Below are 25,959 nucleotides of genomic sequence, written 5' to 3'. Positions count from 1 at the left end.
CTGTTGTTTCAAAACATTGCTCTGTAACATGTTCCGAGCACAAAAGTGAACATTTTGTAGGTCCGATCCACACGCAGATATTTCGGACAAGCCTCGTCCAATTTCTGGCAAACTTAAGCTGTTTCAGCCATTGATGTAGCATGAAACCATCTCGGGTTGTCTTACTGCGCAACCACCAAGGACGCATCGATGAGACATATTTGTGGAAAATCGAATTTTTTTTTCGCCGTTTGAGTTAAATCGGACCGCGATGTAACCCGTACCCAGTATCGATTTAGTGGTCCACTTCCAGGTGTGACGTCACGGATAATCTGAAGAAGAAGTAGATTTAGATTTGTAACTGTAAATTTACCTACTTTATAATTCAGAAATCGTATCCATTTTGAAGGGTATGGAGGGAAAGATTAGCGTCGAGGTGATCTGAGCATTTGGGTTCCCCTTCAAAGCTATAGTGGAGGTTTACCCGAGAGTGCACCATGGCAATGATGGGCCAAATGGCCTCATTTACTTCCTTGAGGTCAGTTTCTTGATTTTCAGATGTACAAACTCACATGCTCATGGAGAATTGCCTTGCCGGGGGAGGGGGGTGTGCCTATGACCTAAACTTGGGTACCCCCAGCAAACACGCCAAAATATTTTCAAGATTTCAATGTTTTCAATGCGAAACGTGTGTCAGAACCCTGATGAAGTTTTTTAAATTATTTTTATATTTTTTGTCATGCAACGCCTGGGGGTTGATTTTTTCCTTTTCTTTGGGGGGGGCATTAAAAACCTTGCTCAGATTCTGAAGTCCCAACAAAAAATTTGGGGACTCTAGTTGCTACGGTTCCACCATGAAAGAATAACATACAAACACTTGAAAATATTTATATAGATTATAAAAACCAAAGGCAAAGTGATGCCGCTGCAGTTAAACGATGGAGTTGAACACCGGTGGGCAGGTGTAAACGGTCAAAATGACTCCATTTCCCGCACTCCCAACCCCACGAGCCCCATTCCCCAGCTGAAGCATTCTTCAAAAAAAAAAAATCCCAGCCTGAATAGGGTTAAAGCATGTAAAGTTGGAGAACCTCTTTCAATCTCATTGCATGACAAGTCCCGAATAGCGTTTCTTCTTAAATAGCTCGAATAAACCACAAATTCCATTTCTGAGAACACTGACATTATTCTCTTATCGCATCTCGAACACATTTCCCTTGTTGCTCATGTGCTTATAAAAGTGAGATCCAGATTCTGATCAACAAGGGGAAGGCACAATTGGCGTTCAAAGGAACTTCAGGTGAGTGAGCTGCACTTACATTCAATGTACATCACAATTTGTCCTCTTTCAAAACGTCATTAGTTGCCTTGACGTCAAAATGAATTAATCATCGTTCGTCATACAGGTGCAAAATATTTTTAACAAGATTCCCAATAAACTGTCCATTCGCTTTCGGTAGATTATCACATTGGTATAAACTATACCGTGTGGCCTTGTTCATTCACCTTCAAATGTGTGCCTCTCTCTTTTCAAGATCAGGAGTGTACTCGAGCTGGCTGTAACTCCCTGATACGAAAGGGGTCATGACCGAGATCTGGACGAGACTGTGGTGGTTTATGAACTCCAGCAAGCCTTTGTTACAGCCCACCTGGTCGTACCTGCTGGACCATCACAGCTCCTTGCTCCACAGCCATCTCTTCTCTGCACTGTTTCCTGCCGTGGCGTATTTCATCATCTGCACCTGGTTCAGGTAACACCAGACGAGTTAGAAAACCAGACTTAACGCAATCCACCATCATATATAAACTCCCACTATTCGACGATAGGATTAAAAAAATCTGCATTTTTATTATTTCCGATTCCTCCGTATCTTTCTCATTGATCTTTTTTATCAACTGCACTGCGGTATAATTGCTCTGATCTTTCATGAAACATAAAAATAGGATTGCGAGTCCTAAAGCTCACCTGGATCAGGAGCAAGAGTCACTTAAACCCTTCGCAGACTCCCTTAGACCCAGATTTTATTTTATTATTATTATGTCTATAATGTCGTGAACAAACTTTGGTGCATCACGAGTGATGAAGTTTTTGATCAAGTTTCATCGAAATTGTGTGTGTAGTTTTGGAGAAGAGAACGGATACCTATTTGGGGGCGTCAACCTTCCCTTCTTACCCTGTAGACCCCCATAATGAGTGCATAGTTTGATGCGGTCAATGCAACTTTGTTGGGCATCAGATATGAAGTTTGTGGCCAAGTTTCCTCAAAATCGTGTGTTTTGACTGAAGTGTTTATGGACTCACTGACTGACTCTCACTCACCTACGGACACTGCTCAATCGCATAAGCTCACTGGACTAAAGTCCAGGTGAGATGAAAATAATGTCCATTTTAAAATCGGTCAATTTTTGTGGTAAAGTACATAGAGATACTGTGTCGCAAAGAAAACTTTAAATGTTCTTCACCTTTAACCTTTACTCGTTCTAGGCAATGCAGAGAGAGGCGAGTCCCGTCTCCAGCAGAGAGAGGCGAGTGCCGTCTCCAGCTGGGCAAAAGTCAAACTGTTTGTGGTGTTCATGGCCACGCTTAAGCAAATTGTTTGCACAAGGAAACTCATGTGTTCCAGGAAAAAAGGAACTTGAGGTTTCAAAAATGCTTAGGCACAAGAAATGTTCGAAATTATTGACACAAGAACTGATGAATTGTTGCATTCACTCCTGAAAAGAATCAAAACCAGTCCCTGAATCAGCAATAACAGAGAGCTTGTACTCTCGTTTTCATGTTTCAGCATTCCAGTTTTGTCGCTCTAAACTGACCACAGGCTCCATGATGCTGAGATCCTTGGTTCAAATCCAATGTGTCATGCTTTGTTTGATATCCTCGTCACATACTCCACATAGTGTGTCCTACATTAGCCTTGGATATTGTATTGTTGTGACAATGACTCCTGGTGGGTTAAAGATGCTTAATATAGAGTAACTATTTCCTTAAAATTAATGTCGAGCATAATCAGAAAGCAATTAATTGTGATATTAGATTTGCGTCGCTCATGTAATCGTTAGGCGCCGTCGTCTGTTTCTACTGCTACGTCTACTCTACCCCGTGTCTGTTTCTAAAATTACCAACCCTTTTGACACCATGTTTTTTGCCAGTCCCCCCCCCCCCCGTAATCTGTCATTTGTGTGTCTTTTTCGCATTCACTAGGCTGCCAGGCACACGTTGAGGTGGCAAAGTAAAACAAGCGTCGTGATCACGGTTTGCCTCCAAGCTGTGGGGGGGGGGGGGTAAAGTCAAGGCAGAATCTCTCTGCTCACCAGGACGATCGGTGCCCACCGGTGAGTGAGCAGGGAGGGGTGAGGGACGTCACGGCATGAGGTGGGAGCCAGAGGTGATAAAGGCGTGTGCACAGCTGGGGGGGGGGGGTGAATGGTGAGATACCCAGAATGGTCCTTGCGAAAGGCTGTGCCTGGGTCTATGGAGCTGCTGCACCAAGCCATGCCCTCACACAGCCAGGCCTCTCCTCACAAGCCCCGTACTGCGTGCTGGTCGCAACCTGCAGCGAGGACGCATTTGGGCTTGCTATTTGGATCAGTTCCTGCTGTGTTGGACACAACCCGAGTACATTTCTGTCTTGTCTGCCTCTATCTGTTGTTTATCTTTCGTGGAATGACTGAGTCTTCCAGTTACATAATTAAGGATCCCGTTCGTTCGTTACTTCGTGGGTGCGTATTCGGGAGTGGGTTAACGGGTTTGCTCATTGATTGTTGATTGCTTCTTATACATTCCCTCCCAGTAAAATAATGATTTTCGAGATAAAAAAAGTCTGGAAGCTTCACACGACTGAAGCAGTGTTATACACCCATATACACGGTAATGAGACGACATCAAGTTGCCATTTTGGAGATGGAGGCTTTATTGATCACCACAAAGCGCAGCATCAATCTGCATCGTACTTAGCCATATTGGCGGCCTCGTCTTCACCCCGATACTTTACCCTCTCACAGCCACACCCACTTCCCAGGGGATGCGCTTGACAGCTCCTATTACATACACCACCCGAAATAACACATCCAACTACTGAAAAACTGGAGGTTCTTGGAAGTATTATGATATGAAGGTGATTTGTATTGTTGTGTTCAAGTATATAATTCAATTTAAATAAGAGTTTAAAGTGGTTTCAAGGCACATAAATAAAAGGAAGGAAGGCTTGTGCGTGGGAACATGAGCACATGTGTCGAAACTGCAAATGCGAACTTGCAGTGCTGGTTATCCCCGCACGGAGGGCAGGATCTCCCAAGAAGCCTTTTTGGTTCTTGCCCCATAGATTAGCCATTGCAGCAAAGATTGGTATCCCCATCAGCGAAGCGACAGGTCTTATATGCTAGTACACAATTAAATTTAAATAAGTTGTTCCTCGATCATAAGCTGACGATCATGAACTGTGAAGACAGACTGATGGGCGGACGGACATGAACCAATTTCTTCACCCCGCTTTTCGCTTCGGGTGCTTCGGGTGTGTGGGGTAAATATACCTGGTCTCAAGGTGAATTCTGGTTGTGGTAGCTGATGCATTGAGAACAGATTAACGGATTTCAATGAAACCAACGACGGTAGATTCAGGGAACTTCCCGGAAGATGTCCATTCGGGTACCAGTGAGAATCATTGATTGCAGTCTCAACACCGACAAGAAAACCCGTGTCATGTGACTCAGGTTGCTCGGTCGAATTAGATCGATTCACGTTGACTCCCATCGGCGTGACGTTGGACTGTTTTGCGGCTCCCATTCTGTACGGTAACGTGGCATTCAGATGCAGATCCAACGGAGCGGGGCGGGGGAGTTAGAAACGGTCGACCTTTGCAGTTGCTTTGAAGCGATCCTCCGGATTCGAACCAGGCAACCGGGACAAGTACGATGGCTGTAACAGTATTAATGGAGCAAATGTTTGCATTGGAGATCATGTATCTTGTATTATAAAAGCGGAAAACACGGTGAAGCCGTGAGTGAAGCCTCGGTATGTATTTCTTAATTGCGTACTGTGAACATTAGTTGCACCCTGTCTTCGTCTATTAAGTAAGTATGACTAGAATGCACCTTTTAAACCTTTAAACCCCCATAGACGGTTAAAGACCCTTCAAGACCCCTAAGATCATTCGACATTTAAGACTCCGTAGACCTTGTAGACCCTATAGACCCTTAAGACCACATAGACTCCTTTGAGGTCGAGGATCCTGTAAACACTATAGACCACATTAATGAACCCTTAGAGTAGACTGTATAGACCCTGGTAGAACCCTTAGACCATTTAGAACCCTAAGACCACTATAGATCCCCCCAAGACCATTTACACCCCTTTTACCTTGAAGACCCTTTCGATACCTTTAGACCCCACAGACCCTCTCGACCTTTATGCCCCTTAAGTTCCTTGATTCCCTTTGGACCCTTTACAACCTTCAAACATGTTACAAATTGTTAGACTGCTTGGATCCTTGATCATTTAGAGGTTGAGACCACTTAGACCTTTTTAGTCACTTTATATCCCTTTAGACCCCCTTCGGCATTTACATTCTTGAGAAATTAGACCCTTTCGACCCTGCTATTGGAACGTACCTTTTGAGACGATTAGACCCTTTTAGATGCACACCACACAAGCATCTATTTTCAGTCTTCTTGCAAAACACAGATTATGCTTTTTCAGCAAGTAATACACAAACTCTTGCCCACCCAGAGGGTGGACACACTGTTAGTGGTTTATAAATGTGAAAGGAGGAAATTTAGCTCATAATGATGTTAAAGAAGAGATTGGAGACTTTACAGTGCCTATTGGAAGTGAGACAATTCAAGGGGAACAGGGTTAACGCAGCACTATGGTCCCACTCAATGAGAGGCAAAACCATTGCCTATGGAGGACAATGGACTGAGCTTTCAGTGAGAATCTGGGATTCAGGCATTCGGGAAGGATCCAGACACAGCAAGCTACTGAGAATGATTTAAATAAAATAACAATAAGAATAATTTTAGTCGTTGTTTTTGTAGTTTTAGTAATGTCACCTTATCCTTCTATCACCACAGCTGCCTGATGGTTATTGGACCATCTCACTGGCGAGTTCCTCGACCGCAGATCCTGGGTATAGCTCACCGGTCGCTGACAGAGCGCGACTGTGTGGTGCACACGCTCCTGCTCACACTCTTTTTCGTGATTCCTGCATCAGTTTTGCAGTCGGGACTGCGAGCCCAGATTGAGCTTCCTTCCAGGGCCCCCACCATTCTCGAGATCGTGACGGGACTCATGGCGAGCCTCCTGCTCTTTGATGCGCAGTATTTTGTGTGGCATTGTTTGCACCATGCTTGCCCTGGTCTGTACCGTTCTGTACATGCAAAGCACCACCAGGTAGACAATCCTCCTCTTCCTCTTTCTCTTCCTTACCTTCCTCCTCCCCCCACAGACTTTGGATGTTCATTTGGATATCAGATGTAAAATGTTACATTTTTTTAGCTCAACTGGACTTGTCCAGTGAGCTTATATGATCGAGCAGTGTCCGTAGGTGAATGAGTAAGTCCGTAAACACTTCAGTAATTATCGCTTGAACCAAACACACAATTTTGATGAAACTAACTTGGCCACAAACTTCATAGCTGATGCTTAACGAAGGTGCATTGACGGCATCAAAATCTGCGCTCATAGGTATTTACTCTGTTCTCCAAAACTACACACACAATTTTGATGAAACTTGACCACAACCTTCATCACCCGTGGTGTACCAAAGTGTATTGACCGTATCAAAATCTGCATTCATTAGAGGGGTCTATGGGGTGGGAGGGGGGGATTCACGGGGGAGCTTGAGGAAAAGGTGAGTAGAGGGCTCGAGGGTATATTCAATCGCTCTATTAAGACCGGAGAGGCAGCGAGTGATCAAAAACATGCCAATGGTACCAACGTTTAAGAAGTGGCAGGGGATGACGGGGGCAGTAAGTACAACGTCAATAGTAGGGAAATTGTGCCTGACTCATCACTAATGACTGATGTACAATATACATTATACAGTACTCTGTACAGAGCATTCGTTCTGCGCCAAAAGTAGTTTCTTGGCCGGGGGTCTTGCTGGGCTGTTTGCCATCCCTCTCCCAGCATTAGTTTGGGCAGGAAGTTGTAATTTGTTCAGGATGCCCATGTTCAGGATGCCCACAACCTTGAGCAAAGGACACCGTGTGATCTTTAACGTCCACCAACTGCCGGAATATGGGACGCCAAGTTTAATGTCAATCCGAGGGACGGCACACACACATCGATGAATCACCCTACCTGTGAAACACCGGGATGACAGTTTTCTAACCCACGTTAGATGGCTTAGAGGCGATTGTGCGTACCTCTCGGCCATCCTGCCAGCCCAGTTTAAATGTGAGAAAGTATAATTGGAGATTTGGTGAGGTGGCACCCGAGGTAGGGGCTTCCAATTTGATATGGACTAACCTGCAAACATGACTCTGCACTTTGTTCGAGTCCAATTTAAAGCACCCATGGAAGAAGGCCTAATGTGGTTTAGGCTGCTCAGTATGCGTTCATGAAGAGTATATCGTTTTACAAGCTAACTAGGTGAATTCTAACTTTTTTACGTATAACTATGTGAATAATGGTAGTTGAATGCAGTAGGTTCCCTTTATATCGGATTTTCAGAAAGTATTTTTAAAAGTACTGGTACCGTGTTAACAACTTGGCGGTTATTCACTGTGGTAAGAGCAAGTGGCAAAGATCAGACAGATAAGTGGATAGAAAATTGTCTCAAGATGCACACTAGTATTACTAATAGTAAATGGGAATATGTCTGGATTGAAGTTTGTAACTTTTTGAACCACCATGGGAGTAATTCATGGTCCATTGATGCTTGCAATTAATATACAACATACACAGGACAGTATTGATTGGGAGGATAGCCGAGAGGTATGCACAGTCGTCCCTAAGCTATCTAGCCTCGGTTTGAAGTCCGATCCAGCGATAAACTGCTATTCTGATGTCTGACGTGAAGGCCGATGCACCGTCCATCGTGCAAACCTTAAGCCGGATTACCCATCTGCCAACACTGGTCGTTCATGAACGTTAAAGGTCTTACGGTGTGTTTCTTACGGTCAAACAGTCGGTGAGTTATGGCTAGCACCCTGGACAAACTATCCAACCATTACCTGTGTCAATCAACAACTTTTTCTTGATAGACATCCAACATTGACTGGGCATCACCTTGGATACCAATATGATATTAAAACAGCACACAGATCAACTCATTGCCAAGGCTACCTACAAATTCCAGATATGAATGTTCATTTGTAATTTGCTCATAGTCTTCGAACGTATGCCTGGTGTTGGCTTAATGGTGAGGGTGGTGGGCTTGGGATCTGAGGATCCTGAGTTCAAATCCCACTCAGCTGTTGAATTAATACCAGGTGGGGTTGACTCTGTCGTCCTTCTGACGTTGGCAAAATGAGTGCCAGCTTTCTGGCGACCCATCCAGGATTGTGCCCAATAGCCAAGGAGACTGCTTCGGCAGTACCAACGCTCTGCACAGAGTATGGTTCCGATGGATGGATGGATGGATGGATGGATATTAATGTTCACTTGTAATTTGCTCATAGTCTTCTAACATATGCCTGGTGTTGACTTGATGGTGAGGGTGGCGGGTTTGGGATTCCAAGGTCCTGAGTTCAAATCCCGCTCGGCCGTTGAATCAACACCAGGTGGTGTTGACTCAGCCTGTCATACTTCCGAGGTCGGCAAAATGAGTACCAGCTTGCTGGTTTCCTGTGTCGGAGTGGCGTCCCATCCAAGATTGTGCCCAATAGCCCAGGAGACTGCTTCGGCAGCACCGAAGCTCTGTACAGAGTATGGTGCCAATGGATGGATGGTTTTGACATCCTCGTAATTCGTCATGAGGTACAATGTTTTCTCCTCTTTGTATCCTTGCGCCACACTCCACGAGTCCGAGATAATGTACGATCCACAATGGATTTACGTGCTCTGACTTTACTCACAGTTCCATTTACATTGTGTCATCAACAATGCATTCATTAGATATAGTTTGAAAGTATAAAAAGAAGAAGAAGGAGGAAGGAAGTCCCACCCATACCGCAGACTGGGGGAATGAGATTAATAATGGTGTGGCACATGAGATTGTGTGGTCAGCAGCCACCCTCAAAAGGAAGCTTCGCAATAGACCAGAATAGAAACAAAAACAAACCATGGGGGTTTTCACTTTTACGAAAGGAGATAAAGTCATCAGCTGGTGCTGCTGCAGGAGGACAGGCAGCAAGCTTGGTAAATTTGTGATGCTGTCATGCAAGACTAGAGAAGAGCCTGAAAATGCAAGGGCAAGATTGCGAAGCCATCTCTGTAGTGGAAGCAGTAAACACTCAATGTCCAGCAGTGGTTTGAACTTTGAATGAAAATAAAATAAATCAAGTAATCGACAGGTATGGACCGGCAGGAGAGTTCAGGCCTTAAAAGTGTGCACGCTTTCTGAGCTGTCTTGACTGGGTTCGAATCTAGACCCAGCGATAAACTGCCTTCCTGGAGGCATCGATGTGTGCACCGTTTGATGGATAGGCGTTACGCTTGAAGACCCTTCCGTCACTGCTGATCGTTGGGGGACATTAAAGATCACTTGGTGTCTTTCGTGAAGAGTAGACGAGTTATCCTGCCCGAATCACCTCCAGCAACCTGTCCCAGATTGCTTCCATCTCCTCGACTTGTTGTGAACAGCATGAAGCTCTGTCAAGAGTACGGGCCTCCGTTCCATTATAATATGAATTGACAAATTGTAGAAACTTAAGGGAAGTATGCCATGTTTCTACGAACAAATCCACAAAACTCAAACTTTACCTTGAATGCTATTTCATTGGCAGAGAAAAACAAATTGAAGTTCCAAGAGAAGCGAGGGTAGAGCAAGAAAATGCTTCCTTGAGGGAAGATAATGGTAATCAACCATTGAGCTGTGTCAGTGGTAGTGTCCAGAAGTCACTGACAAGATAATAAATGCATTTCATCTTCCATTGAAATTGCATATCTAACCCATCCTTTGTGTCTCGAAAAAGTGTTTCCATGTCCAACGATGCCAGAAGAAATCTTGTTAAATAATATAATTTTCAAAAGACATAGATCAGCCAAAAGACTCCAAATCTGCAGAACAATTTTCAGTTCCAAGTGCTGGTCCCTTGAGGTCCAGTGAAAGAATAGGTTGTCGGTTCATGATTCCTTCACATTTTCTGTGCCTCACAGGCAGCACATTGCATCAAAGATGACACCACCCTTCAGAGCAGGCATTAAGCCAGATGTCCCATCTGGTAGCATTCGTCGATGGACTTTAAAGATCCCATGCTGCCTTTCGAACTTGTTTTTAAATAAAAGTAGATAATTGTATATCGGTACACTGTCAAAATCAAATTGTTGCCCTGATTGACGAAAGGCACTACGCCAGTCATGCCATACCTCCAGAAGAAGGATACAAACAGCATCCAGATTCTGGATACAAATCAATGAATGAATGAATGGATTGATCCAGCGAGCAAGAAAATAGATTCTGCCTTGTATAAAAATCCAACATTAATCACAATTTCAGAATACCGTCACAAAATGTGGCAAATAAGTAGACGCGTGACGTCAATCATGTTTCCTCAGGTGTACCTGTTCACTTGTGTTTCCGTTTCAGGTTTTGCAGCCATTCGCCTGGAGCACACAGTTCATGAGTCCGTACGAGCTGTTTGCTACTGGATTGTGGACAGCTATGGACCCCATTGTACTTGGCCTCCACCCTCTCACGGGCTTGCTCTTTTCCATCCTCAATGTCTATCTCTCTGTCGAGGTATGGTGGAACCAGAATGCTGACATTTTTGTTTTGCAGACATGAAAGAAAAGAAAAAAAGCACACATTTTGCACACATAAAAGTTGCACACTTCTCATCCCTGATTCACTGAGTCCTGCAACGAGGCAGTTGCCTTCAAATATTTATCATCCTTCTTCGAAGGCAAATCCAACCAAAGGCAACCTCAGGTCAGGTCAGGTATGGGAGCATGCGCCAGAGCAGCGTGTCACTGCGTCCACTTTCCGCCGGTACTCCAGGAGCCTCCGTCTGGCCATCCCCCAGGCAGATTCCTGACCCATCCCCATCCCCATCCCCTTGAGAGGCTGATCAAACTACTGCAACCACGAGGCACGTGGTCAGCCCATTGGCCTCCTCCACTCACAAGTCTCCCTCGCTGAGAGAATCTGGTAAGCAGGATCAGTGTCAGGAAAACGAGCCACATGTCCATATAGCCACAGCTGACGCTCACGGACGATGCAGGTAACAAATCTCATTTGAATCTCTCTCAGCAACTACTTGTTGGACACAAAGTCCGACCAGCGATAGCCAAGGATTCTCCGAAGAGACCCGGTACCAAAGGAATTAAGTCTCCATCTCAGATCTCTGGTCAGAGTCCAATTCTCACATCCATAGAGCAAGACTGGAAGCACCAAGGACCTGAAGACTCAGACTTTCGTCCTCCCGCACAGGCATTGGCAGTGCCAAACCCCATGATCCAGTGAATCCATGACTCCCCAGGCCCGACCCAGACATCTCTTGACCTCTGGCTCACAGCCAGCAGAGACATGAATATCACTGCCAAGGTAAGTGAATCTCTCCACGACCTCAACATCCTCACCACAAACAGGCACAGACAGGACAGCAGAGTCCAAGATGTCATTGAAAGCCTGGATCTTAGTTTTTACCCAGGAAACCCTTAATCCCAGCGGCTCAGACTCCTCATTCAGCACCACGAGGGCCCCCAAAAGGATATCTAAAGTCTCCGCAAAGTTGACTGCATCATCTGCGAAATCAAGGTCAGAGATCTTAACATTCCCAAATGATGCACCGCAGCTTGATCTCTCCGACATCCTCCCCAGAATCCAGTTCATACAAATGGTGAAAAGTGTGGAGGCCAGTACACACCCCTGAAGAACTCCGGTAACAACTGGAAATAAGTCAGAGATGGTATCACCACATTTCACAGCACTCTCAGTACCAGAGTAGAGTTCAGACGTCAGATCGATCAGTTTTGGTGGCACCCCAGGAAGACCAAGAATCCTCCAGAGGGCATCCCGATTCACTGAATCACACGCTTTACAGAGATCAACATAGGCTGCAAAGCAGCCCCTGCTGAAACTCTCGTCTGCGTTCGGTGAGGACCCGAAGAGCAAGGATACGTTCAATCGTTGACCCCTTTGGTGTAAGCCTGACTGGTCTGGACGCTGGTGCTCAGGCAGATTGTGGTGAACCGTATCAAGAATTATCCGAGCAAAGACCTTGCCCGGTACTGAGAGCAACGTCACCCCTCGGTAGTTGTTGCAGTCTGGGCGATCACCCGTCCCTTTCCAGAGAGGGACAACAGACCCCTCTTCCTGTCAGTTGGGATGACGCCTGTGTTCCAGGCAGAGCAGAGAACTGCATGCAATAACACGAGTGCAGCATTTCCACCAGCCTTGGGAAGTTCAACATGGATGCCACAGATCCCTGGAGCTTTACCCCATTTCAACCGGTTCACCGCAGCCTGTGCTTCCACAAACTAAGGTGGACCACAGTTGATTGGAGGGTCAGCAATAGGGATAGTAACATACCTGACATCCAACTCGACAGCTGGTGGATCAGCCTGGTACAGCCACTCAAAGTAACTGACCCAGTAGGCCTTCACTTCTGTCAAGAGCCTTCCACCCTCCACTCTAACTGCAGTACACCAAGAGACGGCCTTGCACGAATGCAATGCGTGAATTCCCCTGTAAGCAGGACGAGAATCACTTGACCACAGGTGATGCTCTACCACCTCACAGATTCCTCACACGTAGGCCTTGTCCACCCTTGGCGCACGTACAGTTTTACGCATCCGCTCCCTGAACAGCTCAGCTCTGCCATTTAGCCTGGCCCTGCGACTCTGGTCAATGGTATCCAGTGTCCCTTGAGAGACAAAATTCTTCTTCGCTCTTCGGTGAGTTCCAAGACATCCACCGGCAACATCAAGGACAGTGGACTTGAAGGCACTCCACTATTCTTCAGGATCTCCAAAAGCACCCAGACCCCCCAAATCTCCACTCAGCCTGTTCGCAAACTCCTCAGCTACCCTCTCATCCTTGACCTTGCCAACATCCAGCCAAGGCTGGGATGGTACCATTCTCCTGCATTTAAGGTGCAACTGAAGAGTTGCTACAACAAGCCAGTGGTCAGTGTTGAGGAACTGAGCACTCCCGAAGACCCTGCTGTTCTGGATCATCCTCCAGTGACCATCAACCAGCACATGGTCAATCTCCTTTGCCACACTGCCAGCGTTGGAATACTAAGTCCAGCGATGAGCTTGTGGGCACTGAAACGCAGAACCAGCCACCCTAAGTCCATGACTTCTTCCAAAGTCAACAAACTTATTGCTATTCAGGTTCACAGTTCCTGACCCATGGGGACCAACACATGTCTCATAACCATCCCTCGCAGTTCCAGTCGATGCATTGAAATCCCCCAAGACTAGAAGTGTATCTCGCCTGGGGCACTGATCAACCACAGACTCGAGTATGGATGGCTTTGAATGCATCCTTCACGGTGAGATCACTCGCCTCAGTCGGAGCATATACAGAGACCAGGGAAATGACACCAAAGGAGTGATGAATACTTAGTCTTATAATACGCTCGTTGACCGGTGTTACGTCAATTATGATCGGAGTCGGTTTATTGGACACAGCTACAGCAACTCCTTGTGTATGGAAACCATCAGAGTGACCAGACCAATCGTAGGTGTAACCACCCAACATGATCTCACCGCAATCTGGTCTCCGAACCTCAGAGAGTGCTGCAATACCGATATCCAAACGCTTGAGCTCAGATGATAACAGAGACAGGTGATCATCCTCTCTTATGGATAGGACATTCCAGGCACCCACTCGAAGGGACCGCCTCAGGTTAACCCAAGGGGACCGCTAACTGTTAGATGACATCTCAGCACCACCCTGACACACTCTCCTGCAATCTGACCCGGGAATGTTACCCTGTTGTTTCCCTCCTATCATCAAAGATTGGGGGTCCCGAAGGCTTTGCCCCAATCCCATCATCTGGTGAGCTGCCCTGTGAAAGGAAGCTGCACAGGAGATACTCCCACCGAGTGGGTTTTGAGATTTTTTTTTTAATGCTTCTGGAATGTTTTGCGGAATGAAGGGTTTTACGGTGGCCGCAGTGCAAATCCTGCCATCAACCTCCTTATAAGAAGTAACCCAACTGCAGAAGGACAACTCCTTTCCCTCCCGCTGTCCAGAAATCGCCAACATCTTTTTTGCTCTGCGTTGCGATGACTTTATAAGCTTCTGATATACATTTGAAGACTGAACAACGCGTCTTCTATCATTAAATAAATGTACCATTTTGAAGAAACGAAGGTACATTTTGATTACAACTCAAACTAGAGGGGGAGCACTCTGTAGAGTGCAAAACCTCCGCCACCAATACTGCTAGGTCACTCAAGTGAACCTGATATCCTATTCATTCAATTTGACGTCAACAGTGCTCACAGAGTTATAGTTTGCAACTTTCCCTTTTACTTTTAATTTTTACATACTCAATTCATTCGTCATAACTTGATTCCTTGAGACAGAAATTGATTTTTACGTGGGTATATCCACCTGAAGTTCTAAAATCAACCGCAATTATAATTTTTGCATGTTTTTTTTGTTGGAAATCACTTATAACATGTAGAGATGCAAAAAAAAAAAAAAATCGAAATTTTGTTGAAAAAAAAGTTGCAAAATATTTTTTTTCTCTAAATTTTTTTTTTGGGCGGGGGGGGGGGGGGTTGGAAATCACTTAAAACATGTCGAAATGCAAAAACAAAAAAATCAAAAATTTTTTTTAAATGGCCGCCATAGCGGCCATATTGGATTTTGGACCAAGTCCAAAATCTAATGGGATGATCCTTGGACCAGACCTAATCCCCCCACCAAGTTTTGTCGAAATCTGTCGAGGAGTTTTTCCATAATACTGTTCACAAACAAACAAACAAACAGAAAGGGGTGAAAACAGTAACCTCCATCCATCTTCGATGGCGGAGGTTAACGAGGTAATGCATGTTTTGTTTACAGCTATCCTGGTCACGGTGTCATGTACACCACCCAATGAAGGTACGTTCTCATAATGCAGAGGAAAGAAAATCGAGGTCTCTCATGAAATAAAAAAAAAAACTTATATTTCGCCCGGCTTTTTAAAGCTTATAAACAAACTGATGGACATGTAATACACGTGTAATGTGCAGTAAATAAATATTAACATCGGCTTGGTCGTGAAATACCTGTGTCCATAGTTAATTAATCGGGAGGCCGTCAGGGAAATTCCTGAGAGATATTTGTGATGTACACGTACACTTTAAAGTTGTATGAAATGTACACTCAACCTCACCTGTGAGTTTACATCCGTTTTAAAAACTAAAACAACGCGTTGAAACTGAACAAGGTACGTTTTCATGACAGCGAAAATACTCATGATTAATATTTAAAACCTTTCATTTTAAAAAAAAACTGTCTTTTTGTCGGCGTTTTGTCTGCACTGTATGCTGTCGAGATGTCCAGGTGTGTGTGTTCAGTTACCAAGCAGCAAGCTAGTGCTTGCCGAGCCAGCTGTTCCTTATCAACAGTTTTTGAATGGAGTGCTTGCTCAACTGCCGAAGCCACTTGGCGAGCGCTCTACAAGAAACTTGAAACTGAACAGCAGTAACTACACTTGGTAACTAACGGAGGGAGGGGAAGGGGTGGGGTGAGAGGAAGGACCCGGTGTTCCCCAGCAACGCCGGGTACCCCTGCTAGTGTTCCCGATACGTGAAACATCCTGCAATCCATGCCGACAGCAAACTGACTTTTTGGAATGCTGGCTGCATTTTCCATCCAATCATTATGTAACTTGGGTTAAAAGAAATTCTCCACGGATAGGCGCTCCAATGTAGAAAGTTTCGTGTCTATTGCTCAAGCAGTTGTGGAGAAAATGAATAAAGATGAAAAAGTGAGGGACTCTGCCGACATTTCATAACGTGATCAAGGATGGTTGTGGACGCCTATTACTAGAAGTAAACATCATCATTTTAAACTTACCCCGTACTCTCGCACACACGATATACGTGGCTGCACTGAAACCCCCAATTTTCTGGGGTTTCTGCACATGTGCACCGAGCATTCCGGGGGCGGATTACGTCATTTTGAAAGTTTACGTACCCTGTCCCAGGACTTAAAGATAATTGAGCAATACTTAATCTACTGGTGCCTCCACGCAAACCCGACGAAGACGACAGTTACCGCTTTCCATCACAGTAACCAACTGGCTAACAGGAAACTCCAAGTTTCCTTTTGTGGCAAACTAGTCAAGAACGAACCGTTCCCCAAGTACCTTGGAGTCACCCTTGATCACAGCCTCATGTTCCTCGAACACCTAAAATGTGTCACAGAGAAGACCAAGACCAGGGTAAACATCATTTGGAAACTGGCAGGCGCCAGCTGGGGATCGAGTGCACACTCTTTGAAATGCTCGCCTTGCTTTTATGTACTCCACAGTGGAATACTGTTCTGTTTGGGCAGAGAGCAGCCACACAAAACACTTGGACATTGTCCTGAAAATACCGATGCGGATAATCACCGACACACTGAAATCAACACCTGTGCAGTGACTCCCGTTGTAGCAAGGACATCACAGCACCTCCACAAATGGAATTACAAAGACAGTCCAGCAAGTGACTGGTCACCTAGATCAGACTATTCATCACATTGTGAATGGATGTCACAGAGAGAAATTTGATGAAGGATTTCAGGTAATCCACCAAACAACACTGGGTGTGTGTGTGTGTGTGTGTGTGTGTGTGTGTGTGTGTGTGTGTGTGTGTGTGTGTGTGTGTGTGTGTGTGTAAATCTATATCTCTCTCTCTCTCTCTCTCTCTCTCTCTCTCTCTCTCTCTCTCTCTCTCTCTCTCTCTCTCTCTCTCTCTCTCTCTCTCTCTCTCTCTCTCTCTCTCTCTCTCTCTCTCTCTCTCTCTCTCTCTCTCTCTCTCTCTCTCTCTCTCTCTCTCTCTCTCTCTCTCTCTCTCTCTCTCTCTCTCTCTCTCTCTCTCTCTCTCTCTCTCTCTCTCTCCTTTCGGCTGCTCCCATTAGGGGTCGCCACAGCAGATCAACCGGCTCCATTTCGCTCTATCCTCCACATATTCCATTGACACTCCAACCACCCGCATTTCCGCCCTCACCACATCCATGAACCTCTTCTTTGGCCTTCCTCTTCTCCTCCTGCCTGGCGGCTCCATCTTCAGCATCCTTCTCCCGATATACTCCGCTTCCTTCCTGTGCACATGTCCAAACCATCTCAATCTCGCCTCTCTCACTGTCTCCAAACCATCATTCCTGCGCAGTCCCTCTAATATACTCATTCCTTATCCTGTCCATCCTTGTCACTCCCAACGAGAATCGCAGCATCATTAGCTCTGCCACCTCCAGCTCCGCTTCCTGTCTTTTTGTTAGCGCCACCGCTTCCAAACGATACAACATAGCTGGTCTCACTACTGTCTTATATACTTTCCCCTTAACTTGCAGCTACCCTTCTGTCACAAATCACTCCTGCAACTCTTCTCCACCCACTCCATCCTGCCTGCACTCTCTTTTTCACTTCTCTCCCACACTCTCCGTTACTTTGGACAGTTGGTCCCAAGTATTTAAACCAATCCACCTTCCCCACCTCAACTCCTTGCAACTGCACCATACCACCACCCTCCCTCTCATTTACGCACATGTACTCTGTCTTACTCCAACTGACTATCATTCCCCTTCTCTCCAGTGCGTACCTCCACCTCTCAAGGCTCGCCTCAGCCTGCTCCCTACTCTCCCTACAGATCATGATGTCATCCACGAACATCATAGTCCATGGAGACTCCAGTCTGATCTCGTCCGTCAACCTGTCCATCACCATTTTAAATAGGAAAGGGCTCAGTCGATCCTTGGTGCAATCCCACTTTTACCTTAAACCGGTCCGTCATTCCTACCGTACACCTCACCGCTGCCACACTGTCCTCATACATATCCTGCACGATCCTCACATACTCCTCTACCACTCCCGACTTCCTCATACAAGGCCACAACTCCTCTCTTGGCACCCTATCATAAGCTTTCTCGAAATCCACAAACACACAATGCAACTCCTTCTGGCCTTCCCTATACTTCTCCATCAACATTCTCAAAGTGCTCTTTCCTGGCATAAACCCATATTGCTGCTCACAAATCGTCACCTCTCTTCTCAACCTAGTTTCTACTACTCTTTCCCACAACTTAATGGTGTGGCTTAACAACTTTATCCCTCTGTAATTTCCACAGCTCTGCACATCACCCTTGTTCTTGAAAATCGGAACCAGTACACTTAATCTCCACTCCTCTGGCATCCTCTCACTTTCCAAGATTTTATTAAACAATCTGGTTTACAACCCCACTGCCATCTCTCCTAAGCACTTCCATGCCTCCACTGGTATGTCATCTGGGCCAACCGCCTTTCCACTTTTCATCCTCTTCATAGCAGTCCTCACTTCATCCTTCCTGATCCACCCCGATTCCTGATTCACTATCTCCACCTCTTCCAACCTTCTCTCTCTCTCTCATTTTCTTCATTCATCAGCTCCTCAAAGTACTCCATCCACCTTCTCAACACACTCTCCTCGCTCGTCAGCACATTCCCATTTACGTCTTTCATTACCTTAACCTGCAGCACATCCTTCCCAGCTCGGTCCCTCTGTCTTGCCAATTGGTATAAATCCTTTTCCCCTTCTTTTGCATCCAACTTCTCATACAGCTCGTCATATGCCTTTTTCTAAGCCTTTGCCACCTCTCTCTTTGCCTTTCGCCACCACTCCTTGTACTCCTGCCTACTTTCTTCATCTCTCTGACTATCCCACTTCTTTTTCGCCAACACCTTCTTCCTTATACTTTCCTGTACTTCCTCGTTCCACCACCAAGTCTGCTTATCTTCCTTCTCTGTCCAGATGTCACACCAAGTACCTTCCTAGCTATCTCCCTCACCACTTCTGCTGTAGTTGCCCAATCATCCCACCCATCTTTACCACCATCCAACACCTGTCTCGCCTCCTCCCTAAATTCCACGCAACAGTCTTCCTCCTTCAGCTTCCACCATCTGGTCCTTGGTTCAGCCCTCACTCTCTTCCTCAACCTCACCTCCAAAATCATCCTGCAGACCACCAATCGATGCTGTCGAGCTACACTCTCCCCTGCCACCACCTTACAGTCTCTAATCTCTTTCAGGTTGCATCTCCTGCTTAAGATGTAATCCACCTGTGTGCACTTTCCTCCACTCTTGTACGTCACCCTGTGTTCCTCCTTCTTCTTGAAATACGTATTTACCACTGCCATTTCCATCCTTTTTACAAACTCTACCACCATTTGCCCTTCCACATTTCTCTTGTTGAGACTGCACCTACCCATCACCTCCTCATCCTCTTTATTCCCTTCCCCAACATGCCCATTGAAATCTGCTCCAATCACCACTCTTTCATCCTTGGATACACTCTCCACCACTTCATCTAACTCACTCCAGAAATCTTCTTTATACTCCATCTCACACCCCATAGGCGGTGCATATGCACTGATGACATTCATCATCACTCCTTCAATTTCCAACTTCACACTCATCACTCGGTCAGACACTCTCCTCACCCTCCAATACCCTCTTGACATAATCTTCCTTCAAGATTACCCCGACACCATTTCTCCTCCCATCCACACCATGGTAGAACAGTTTGAAACCACCTCCAATGCTCCTAGCCTTACTCCCCATCCACTTGGTCTCTTGTACAGACAGTATGTCCACCTTTCTTCTCTCCATCATATCAGCCAACTCTCGCCCTTTGCCAGTCATCGTCCCAACATTCAGAGTTCCAACTCTCACCTCCACACTTATACCCTTACCCCTCTCCCACTGCCTCCGGACTTGCCTTCCCCGTCTCCTTCTCCTCCTTTGCCCAGCAGTAGCACAATTTCCACTGGTACCCTGCTGACCACCGGTACCGGTGGCGGTCGTTGGTAACCCAGGCCTTGACTGATCCAGTATGGAAAGTCGTTTTTGTTGTCCGCATAATGATTTGGCATAGGTTTTTATGCCGGATGCCCTTCCTGACGCAACCCTGGTCGCCTCTTATGACACACAGGGATATGGTACACCTATTCTAACCGGGGCATACACCGGGCCCAGTACACTGGTACTCATTTCGCCGACATCGGAAGGATGACAGGCTGAGTCAAGCCCCTGGTGTTATACGACTTGGTATATATATATATATTGTTGTGGTTACCAAATTCGCAAACCACCATTCAGGTCCCTTAGGTGAGGTATCTCGGTAAGTACATGTGTAGTTAGGCCCAAACCCGTTGTCTAGTGGGAATACATGTCATTTATGCGTGCTGCGACTCTTCAGGATAGCCGTTTTTCTTTTGCTATCTTTATTTTGGACCAACCGCCATGATTACCACCACAACCACAACATCAACCACCAACCACAACGCCGCTTCACCACAACCGCCACGACCTTCCCATCACACCTCGCAACCGTCGCATCGCCACCGTTCTTGCGCCGCTTGTGGGTACCGGTGTTGGACTCGTGCAGGGCGCGCGCCGAACAGCGTGTACAAAATCACGGATTTTGTGCTTCAAAAACGGATCAAAAACGACACACGCCCACTTTTTGCCGTCCAATCAGTGAGCGAGGGGCGAATTGGCCCCGCCCCCAGGGCGATCGATATATGCAAATTTATGGATCAAAAAGCCTTCACGCCCACTTTTTCTCGGGCCAATGGGGAGCGAGGTGAAAGGTCGAAGGGAGGGGGTCAAAGATGAGAGGGCGAAGCTACGGGGCTGATAAAAGGACCGTGTTCGTCAGTCCGGAGAGTAGGAGAGTCAGAGAGTAGGAGAGTCGGAGAGTCCAGAGGCGGAGAGGCGGAGAGTCCAGAGGCGGAGAGTAGGAGAGTCGGAAGCAGAGGGTCAAGACTTCGCGGGCGGTGGAGCTGCTCGTCGTGTGCGTTGGAGTCGGAACGGAGGGGACGAGCTGTGGAAAGGCGGCGACACCAGACGAGGGGGTGCTCGCGTCGTGCAGGGAGCTGCACCCGAGGGAGGCCGACAGCGCGACCTGGCCGAGGTGGAGACGCACACCAGGGATAATAAAGATCCTCTATACCCCGAGCATCAGCAACCCCCTCCTGTTTCCCCCCGCGCTGAGATAGTGCGACCAAGGGGGCCCCTTTCCCACCCCCTACCAGACACTGTCCGCGAGGCCCGCGGGGTTGGGGCGCCATCGCCGCTCCGCGTCTCATCACCAGACGGGTAGGCGCGACCCGGTCTCGGCCTCAGGCCCGCCTCATTCTTGGGGGTATTCTTTTCCTTGGTTTTGGGTATGTGTTGTCGGCGCCGTCTGTGAGGTAGAATTGTATAAGTGTTGCCGTGTGCTCGGTAGTCGGTATTAGCTCTGCATTGTGTTTTCGCTTTTACATTTGCTTTTTGTGTAAATGGAATTGTGTTTTTTCTGTGTGCTTTTGGTGGAATTGAATATGTGTGCTTCCCGTGTGCCGCGAATAAATGTGCTTTGTGTTGAACTGTTTCCCGCTTCGCTTCGTCATTTCTCCCATTGAATCCTCATCTTGCTTCACGTAAAGGGTTGGTAGTGGGCTGAATACGCCCGATAATTAATCGAACCGTCGAGGTCGACGATAACACCGCTCGGTTATTCCGTTAGTACGGAACGGGTCGCTTAAGTGGCCCGTGTCCGAAGTCGACCTGCGGCGAGGTGCGATCGCCCGGTCTACCCTCCGCGTGGGTACTTAGGTAGGTCGAATTTGGCGAGCAACCCTATCCCACGCGGGGGCTGATTGGCTCGATCGCGGTGAGACCGAAAGGTCCACCCGTGACTGGTTCCCGGCGTTAGTCCGAGAGGGTCACGACTGGATTGTCCGTCCGGTGGGCGACGTGCCGCGATTCGAGTTACGTGGCCGTCAGCACGCCGGCGGGCGGGAATCCGCAACAATATATATATATATTAATTCAGTGGCCCAACGGGGCTTGAACTCAGTACCTTTTGGGTCCCAAGCCACTGCCCCAACCACTGCACCAACATCAGGTGTCATATATATATATATATATATATATATATATATATATATATATATATATATATATATATATATATATATATATATATATATATATATATATATATATTTCTACTCTCCACCATCAAAAACAGACACGTGATTGTTGTCGATACAATTTATTTATGGGACACAGATGAGGTGCAAAGCTCTCAGAGATAAATGCTGAATAATTTTCATCCTAATCATCCTTGTGACCTAATCATGTAATGCTGCATTGTGGTATTTTCTCATTGCGACCCAACGTGGAAGCGAAGCTCTCCTTGACATAACTGATAACTATGACGTCATCTCGAAGAGGACGAGGATCTGAGCTCATTTGAGCTTGTTTATGTTCACCTTCCGACCGCACATTCAATAGTTTTTCCATTTTTTTCAATGTATGGATCTCTGCGCCTTAATGATGCTACTTCACAGGCAATATTTCCCCCAGAACTGGCACTAGCCATAATTTCATCGTTACATTGATGAATGTAACAAATAGTGGACTCATTGACGTTGTCGTCTTTTTTTTTTTTTGCCAACAGTAACACGTGCACCACTCTCAAGTCGATCTAACATTTTCACTTTTTCCGCTCATGTCGTCACTTTCTTTATTCTGCTCTTCAGCAGATGCACCACTTATTTAATGGATGTTTTGGACCCATGATTAAATAAACAGTATTCAAAGTTTTACCGCACCTCACCAACCTTTACAGTAAGCAGCCAGAAGTCAATGATGCGGCGGTGCAGCACATGCTGGAAGACGCGGCGGTGCAGCACATGCTGGAAGACGCGGCGGTGCAGCACATGCTGGAAGACGCGGCGGTGCAGCACATGCTGGAAGACGCGGCGGTGCAGCACATGCTGGAAGACGCGGCGGTGCAGCACATGCTGGAAGACGCGGCGGTGCAGCACATGCTGGAAGACGCGGCGGTGCAGCACATGCTGGAAGACGCGGCGGTGCAGCACATGCTGGAAGACGCGGCGGTTTCAAAGGACCAGTATGTCCACATCCGGCAGCAATCACTGCATCGCGGTCCAGGGAGTGTTTGCAGTACTCTGGGCAATTTGAAACTGATTGTGTCGACAGGTCATGCGAACTTGCAGTTCCTCTTCAGGAGTCATTATCCTGCGACGTCCACTTGGCATATCTCGTTTTGATCCAATGATTTCATAACATTTTCTGTGGTCACAGTTTTCTCCTCACCCTCACATTAAAGACCCTTGCAACATGGCTAATGGAAGACCCTGCTTGATTGAAGGTGTCTGATTTGATTCCTCATTTTCTGGCAGGCACAGCATTGTAATGGATTATTAAAAAATTTGATTCGTGTTTTTTAGTGGATGATCCACGTGCTGGTGTTTCAAATTTGTTCAGAATGCCTTGTGTCACCTCTGAAAACTTAAAGGTGCATGAGTTGGATGTGCTGAACGATTATTATTGCAGGAGCCAATTACATTACATAGAAACTTGCACCCAAGTGTTCCATACATCCCTCGTGCCAAAAAAGCACTTGGAATGAACGCTCAAACAGTCCTTCAACAATTACATTATCAACTGCACATGTTTGGCTTTTTATAGCACATCCAAACCTCATCCATTGTGTTCGTAATGGGTCAAAGCTTTTTCTCTACACATTGCAAGACTTCACCAAAGCCCATTGTTGTTAAATTGTAAAATTCACATTTTCACCCAAACTACACAACAGATCTTGGGGGTAAACAGACGCAAAACTTAGTTTGTGCTACAGTGATGTGACATGGGGTCAAAGTGCAAAACAGCACTACCGACACCAAAAAATATTGGTCTCGATATATGTACTTCCAGTCAAGTGGAGTGCATGATGGTGAGAGATGGTGGTTATGTGCTTTGTCAAATTAGCATCATCCTTCCCATCGATGACAATTGTGAATGTGTGCCCACTAGGATCACTCAGGCGTGGAGCTACCGATCAGTTTGGCACACCTGCTACCATGGGGGCTCTACGGGGGCTCAACTTATCACGACAAGCATCACAGGAGGCACAAGTGGAACCTGGCACCTTATTTCACTCACTGGGACCAGCTTGCTGGGACCATGGAACCATAACTTTGTTCAACACACATTTTCCTGTTGCTGTGCATCGCAGAATCTCGGCTCAATGTTGTACCCTGATTATGGGAGGAGAGTGGGGGTAAAGTTTTGGGGTTTTTTTTTTCCTTCTTTCTTTTAATATACAGGTATCTTCTACTATAAATGGATGAGGTGTGTGTGTGTGTGTGTGTGTGTGTGTGTGTGTGTGTGTGTGTGTGTGTGTGTGTGTGTGTGTGTGTGTGTGTGTGTGTGTGTGTGTATGTGTATGTATGTGAGGCATATTTTTTGTGGAGTTCTACTGGAGCTTGATGTACCAAAATGATTGTCATGATCTCCCGAGTTGATTTGGCTAATGATTTTACAAAGAACCTGGAAGATTTCCCATGTTTTAAATGCATGCCATATTAAGGTATATAGAGCAGCTCAATAGGTCCTTCCACCACATGGTATTCTAATTGCAAAATAAACAAGAAATCAGAGATTGCAGCCCCTTGCCAGGACTTGTTTTGTGTGGCATTTGTGCACTCATGTGTTACATAATTAAAAAGCAAAAATGGAGTCATCAGGAGGAACCTGGATAGGATTCAGCAGCCACTCCTCTTCCTTCAAACCCATCCAGGCACAGCTAAATGAGCCTTATTGGAAAAAAAATATATATATATATATATATCAAAAACAAAAAGAACCCAGATTCAAAAAAATTAAATAATTCTGCCTGCCAAACTATGGATCCGATTGAAATTAAAAACATATATTCCCCATTACTACTCGATCATAATTGTGAAGTTTCATGTCGATTAAGCAGTTCAAGAGAAAGAATTTTAAAAAGATTTTTGTTCAATCCAATATGGTGGCCAGACCACGTGACATCAATTACTCTGGCATCCCCACGGCTTGGGGAACGTGTGGTTTCCCCTCAATCTGTCAAGCTGCTCTGGAGAAGATTTTGTAGGGTTTAGAATAAATCCAATATGGCTGCCAAAACATGTGAGCTATGACTTCATGTGTGACCACTGTGTTCCTCGTGGATAAGCGGTCATGCATGTAAAGTTTCGCTTCGATCTGTTCAGCAATTTCAGAAAAGGTTTTTGAAGGTTTATTTTTTTTTTTAAGACAATATGGCTGCCGAATCATTTGACCAATGATGTCATCATTACTTTTTTTTCTGCAGACCAATTTATCCTGAGATGACGCTCAAAAAGTTTCATGCTGATCGGATGTGGAGTTCTTCATATGCAATTATGACATGGTGCAAGAAAGCACCTATGATGTCATAAAAAAAATCACCCTTATTTCCCATGAGGAGGACTTGCGATGTGCCAAGTTTCAATTTTTTTCCTTAGTGCTGTTTCAGAGATGCAGAGGTCCAAAGTTTTTCAACATGGCCACCTCACCACATGACCAATGACATCATAATTACCATTCAAACATTCTACACGAGTAATTACTCCAACGGTGAAAATTTCTTCTCAATCCGGCGAGCAGTTGTTGAGAAAAACAAGTTTTCTGTGCGGACAAACAGACAAACAAGAAGACGTCTTGCAGAGCACGATACTTGCAAAATCCACCCATTCTCCAAAGGTTGCCATGGATACATCAAATTGTCCATTTCATCTTAAATCAAAGCTCAGGGGAATCGGATGAAAAATGGATTTTTCCGATTGAAAACTATTTTAGAAGTTTGACCTTGAATTGACCTTTGAACCCTTAAATAGT

The 25,959-nt window shown here is 45.9% G+C and overlaps 1 protein-coding gene across 2 annotated transcripts; it reads left to right on the top strand.

The window, feature by feature from the left end:
• The first annotated feature begins 1,563 nt into the window (after positions 1 to 1,563).
• On the top strand, positions 1,564 to 24,784 carry CH25H (cholesterol 25-hydroxylase). 2 transcript variants are annotated; one of them, XM_085889735.1, is made up of 4 exons: positions 1,564 to 1,730; positions 6,049 to 6,367; positions 10,671 to 10,823; positions 24,097 to 24,784. In XM_085889735.1, the coding sequence occupies exons 1-4, from the start codon at positions 1,564 to 1,566 to the stop codon at positions 24,256 to 24,258; spliced, it is 801 nt and encodes a 266-aa protein (XP_085745861.1). In that variant the 3' UTR covers positions 24,259 to 24,784. The 2 variants fall into 2 exon arrangements, with proteins under 2 accessions (XP_085745861.1, XP_085745862.1); XM_085889736.1 differs by lacking the exon at positions 1,564 to 1,730 and adding an exon at positions 5,773 to 5,904.
• The last annotated feature ends 1,175 nt before the right edge of the window (positions 24,785 to 25,959 follow it).

The sequence above is a fragment of the Eptatretus burgeri genome, chromosome 7, assembly GCF_056783735.1.
Source record: "Eptatretus burgeri isolate ZD-2024b chromosome 7, Ebu_testis_v1, whole genome shotgun sequence".
Taxonomy (NCBI): Eukaryota; Metazoa; Chordata; class Myxini; order Myxiniformes; family Myxinidae; genus Eptatretus; species Eptatretus burgeri.
The sequence above is the reverse complement of the archived record's forward strand: the minus strand, read 5'-3'. Positions and strand labels throughout refer to the sequence as shown.

What these genes read in the sequence shown, in the direction of transcription:
- CH25H (XM_085889735.1), top strand. Translation starts at nt 1,564, where the DNA reads ATGACCGAGATCTGGACGAGACTGTGGTGGTTTATGAACTCCAGCAAG. An exon ending in ATCATCTGCACCTGGTTCAG is followed by an intron (nt 1,731 to 6,048) that starts GTAACACCAGAC and finishes CTATCACCACAG; the next exon opens with CTGCCTGATGGTTATTGGAC. An exon ending in TACATGCAAAGCACCACCAG is followed by an intron (nt 6,368 to 10,670) that starts GTAGACAATCCT and finishes TTTCCGTTTCAG; the next exon opens with GTTTTGCAGCCATTCGCCTG.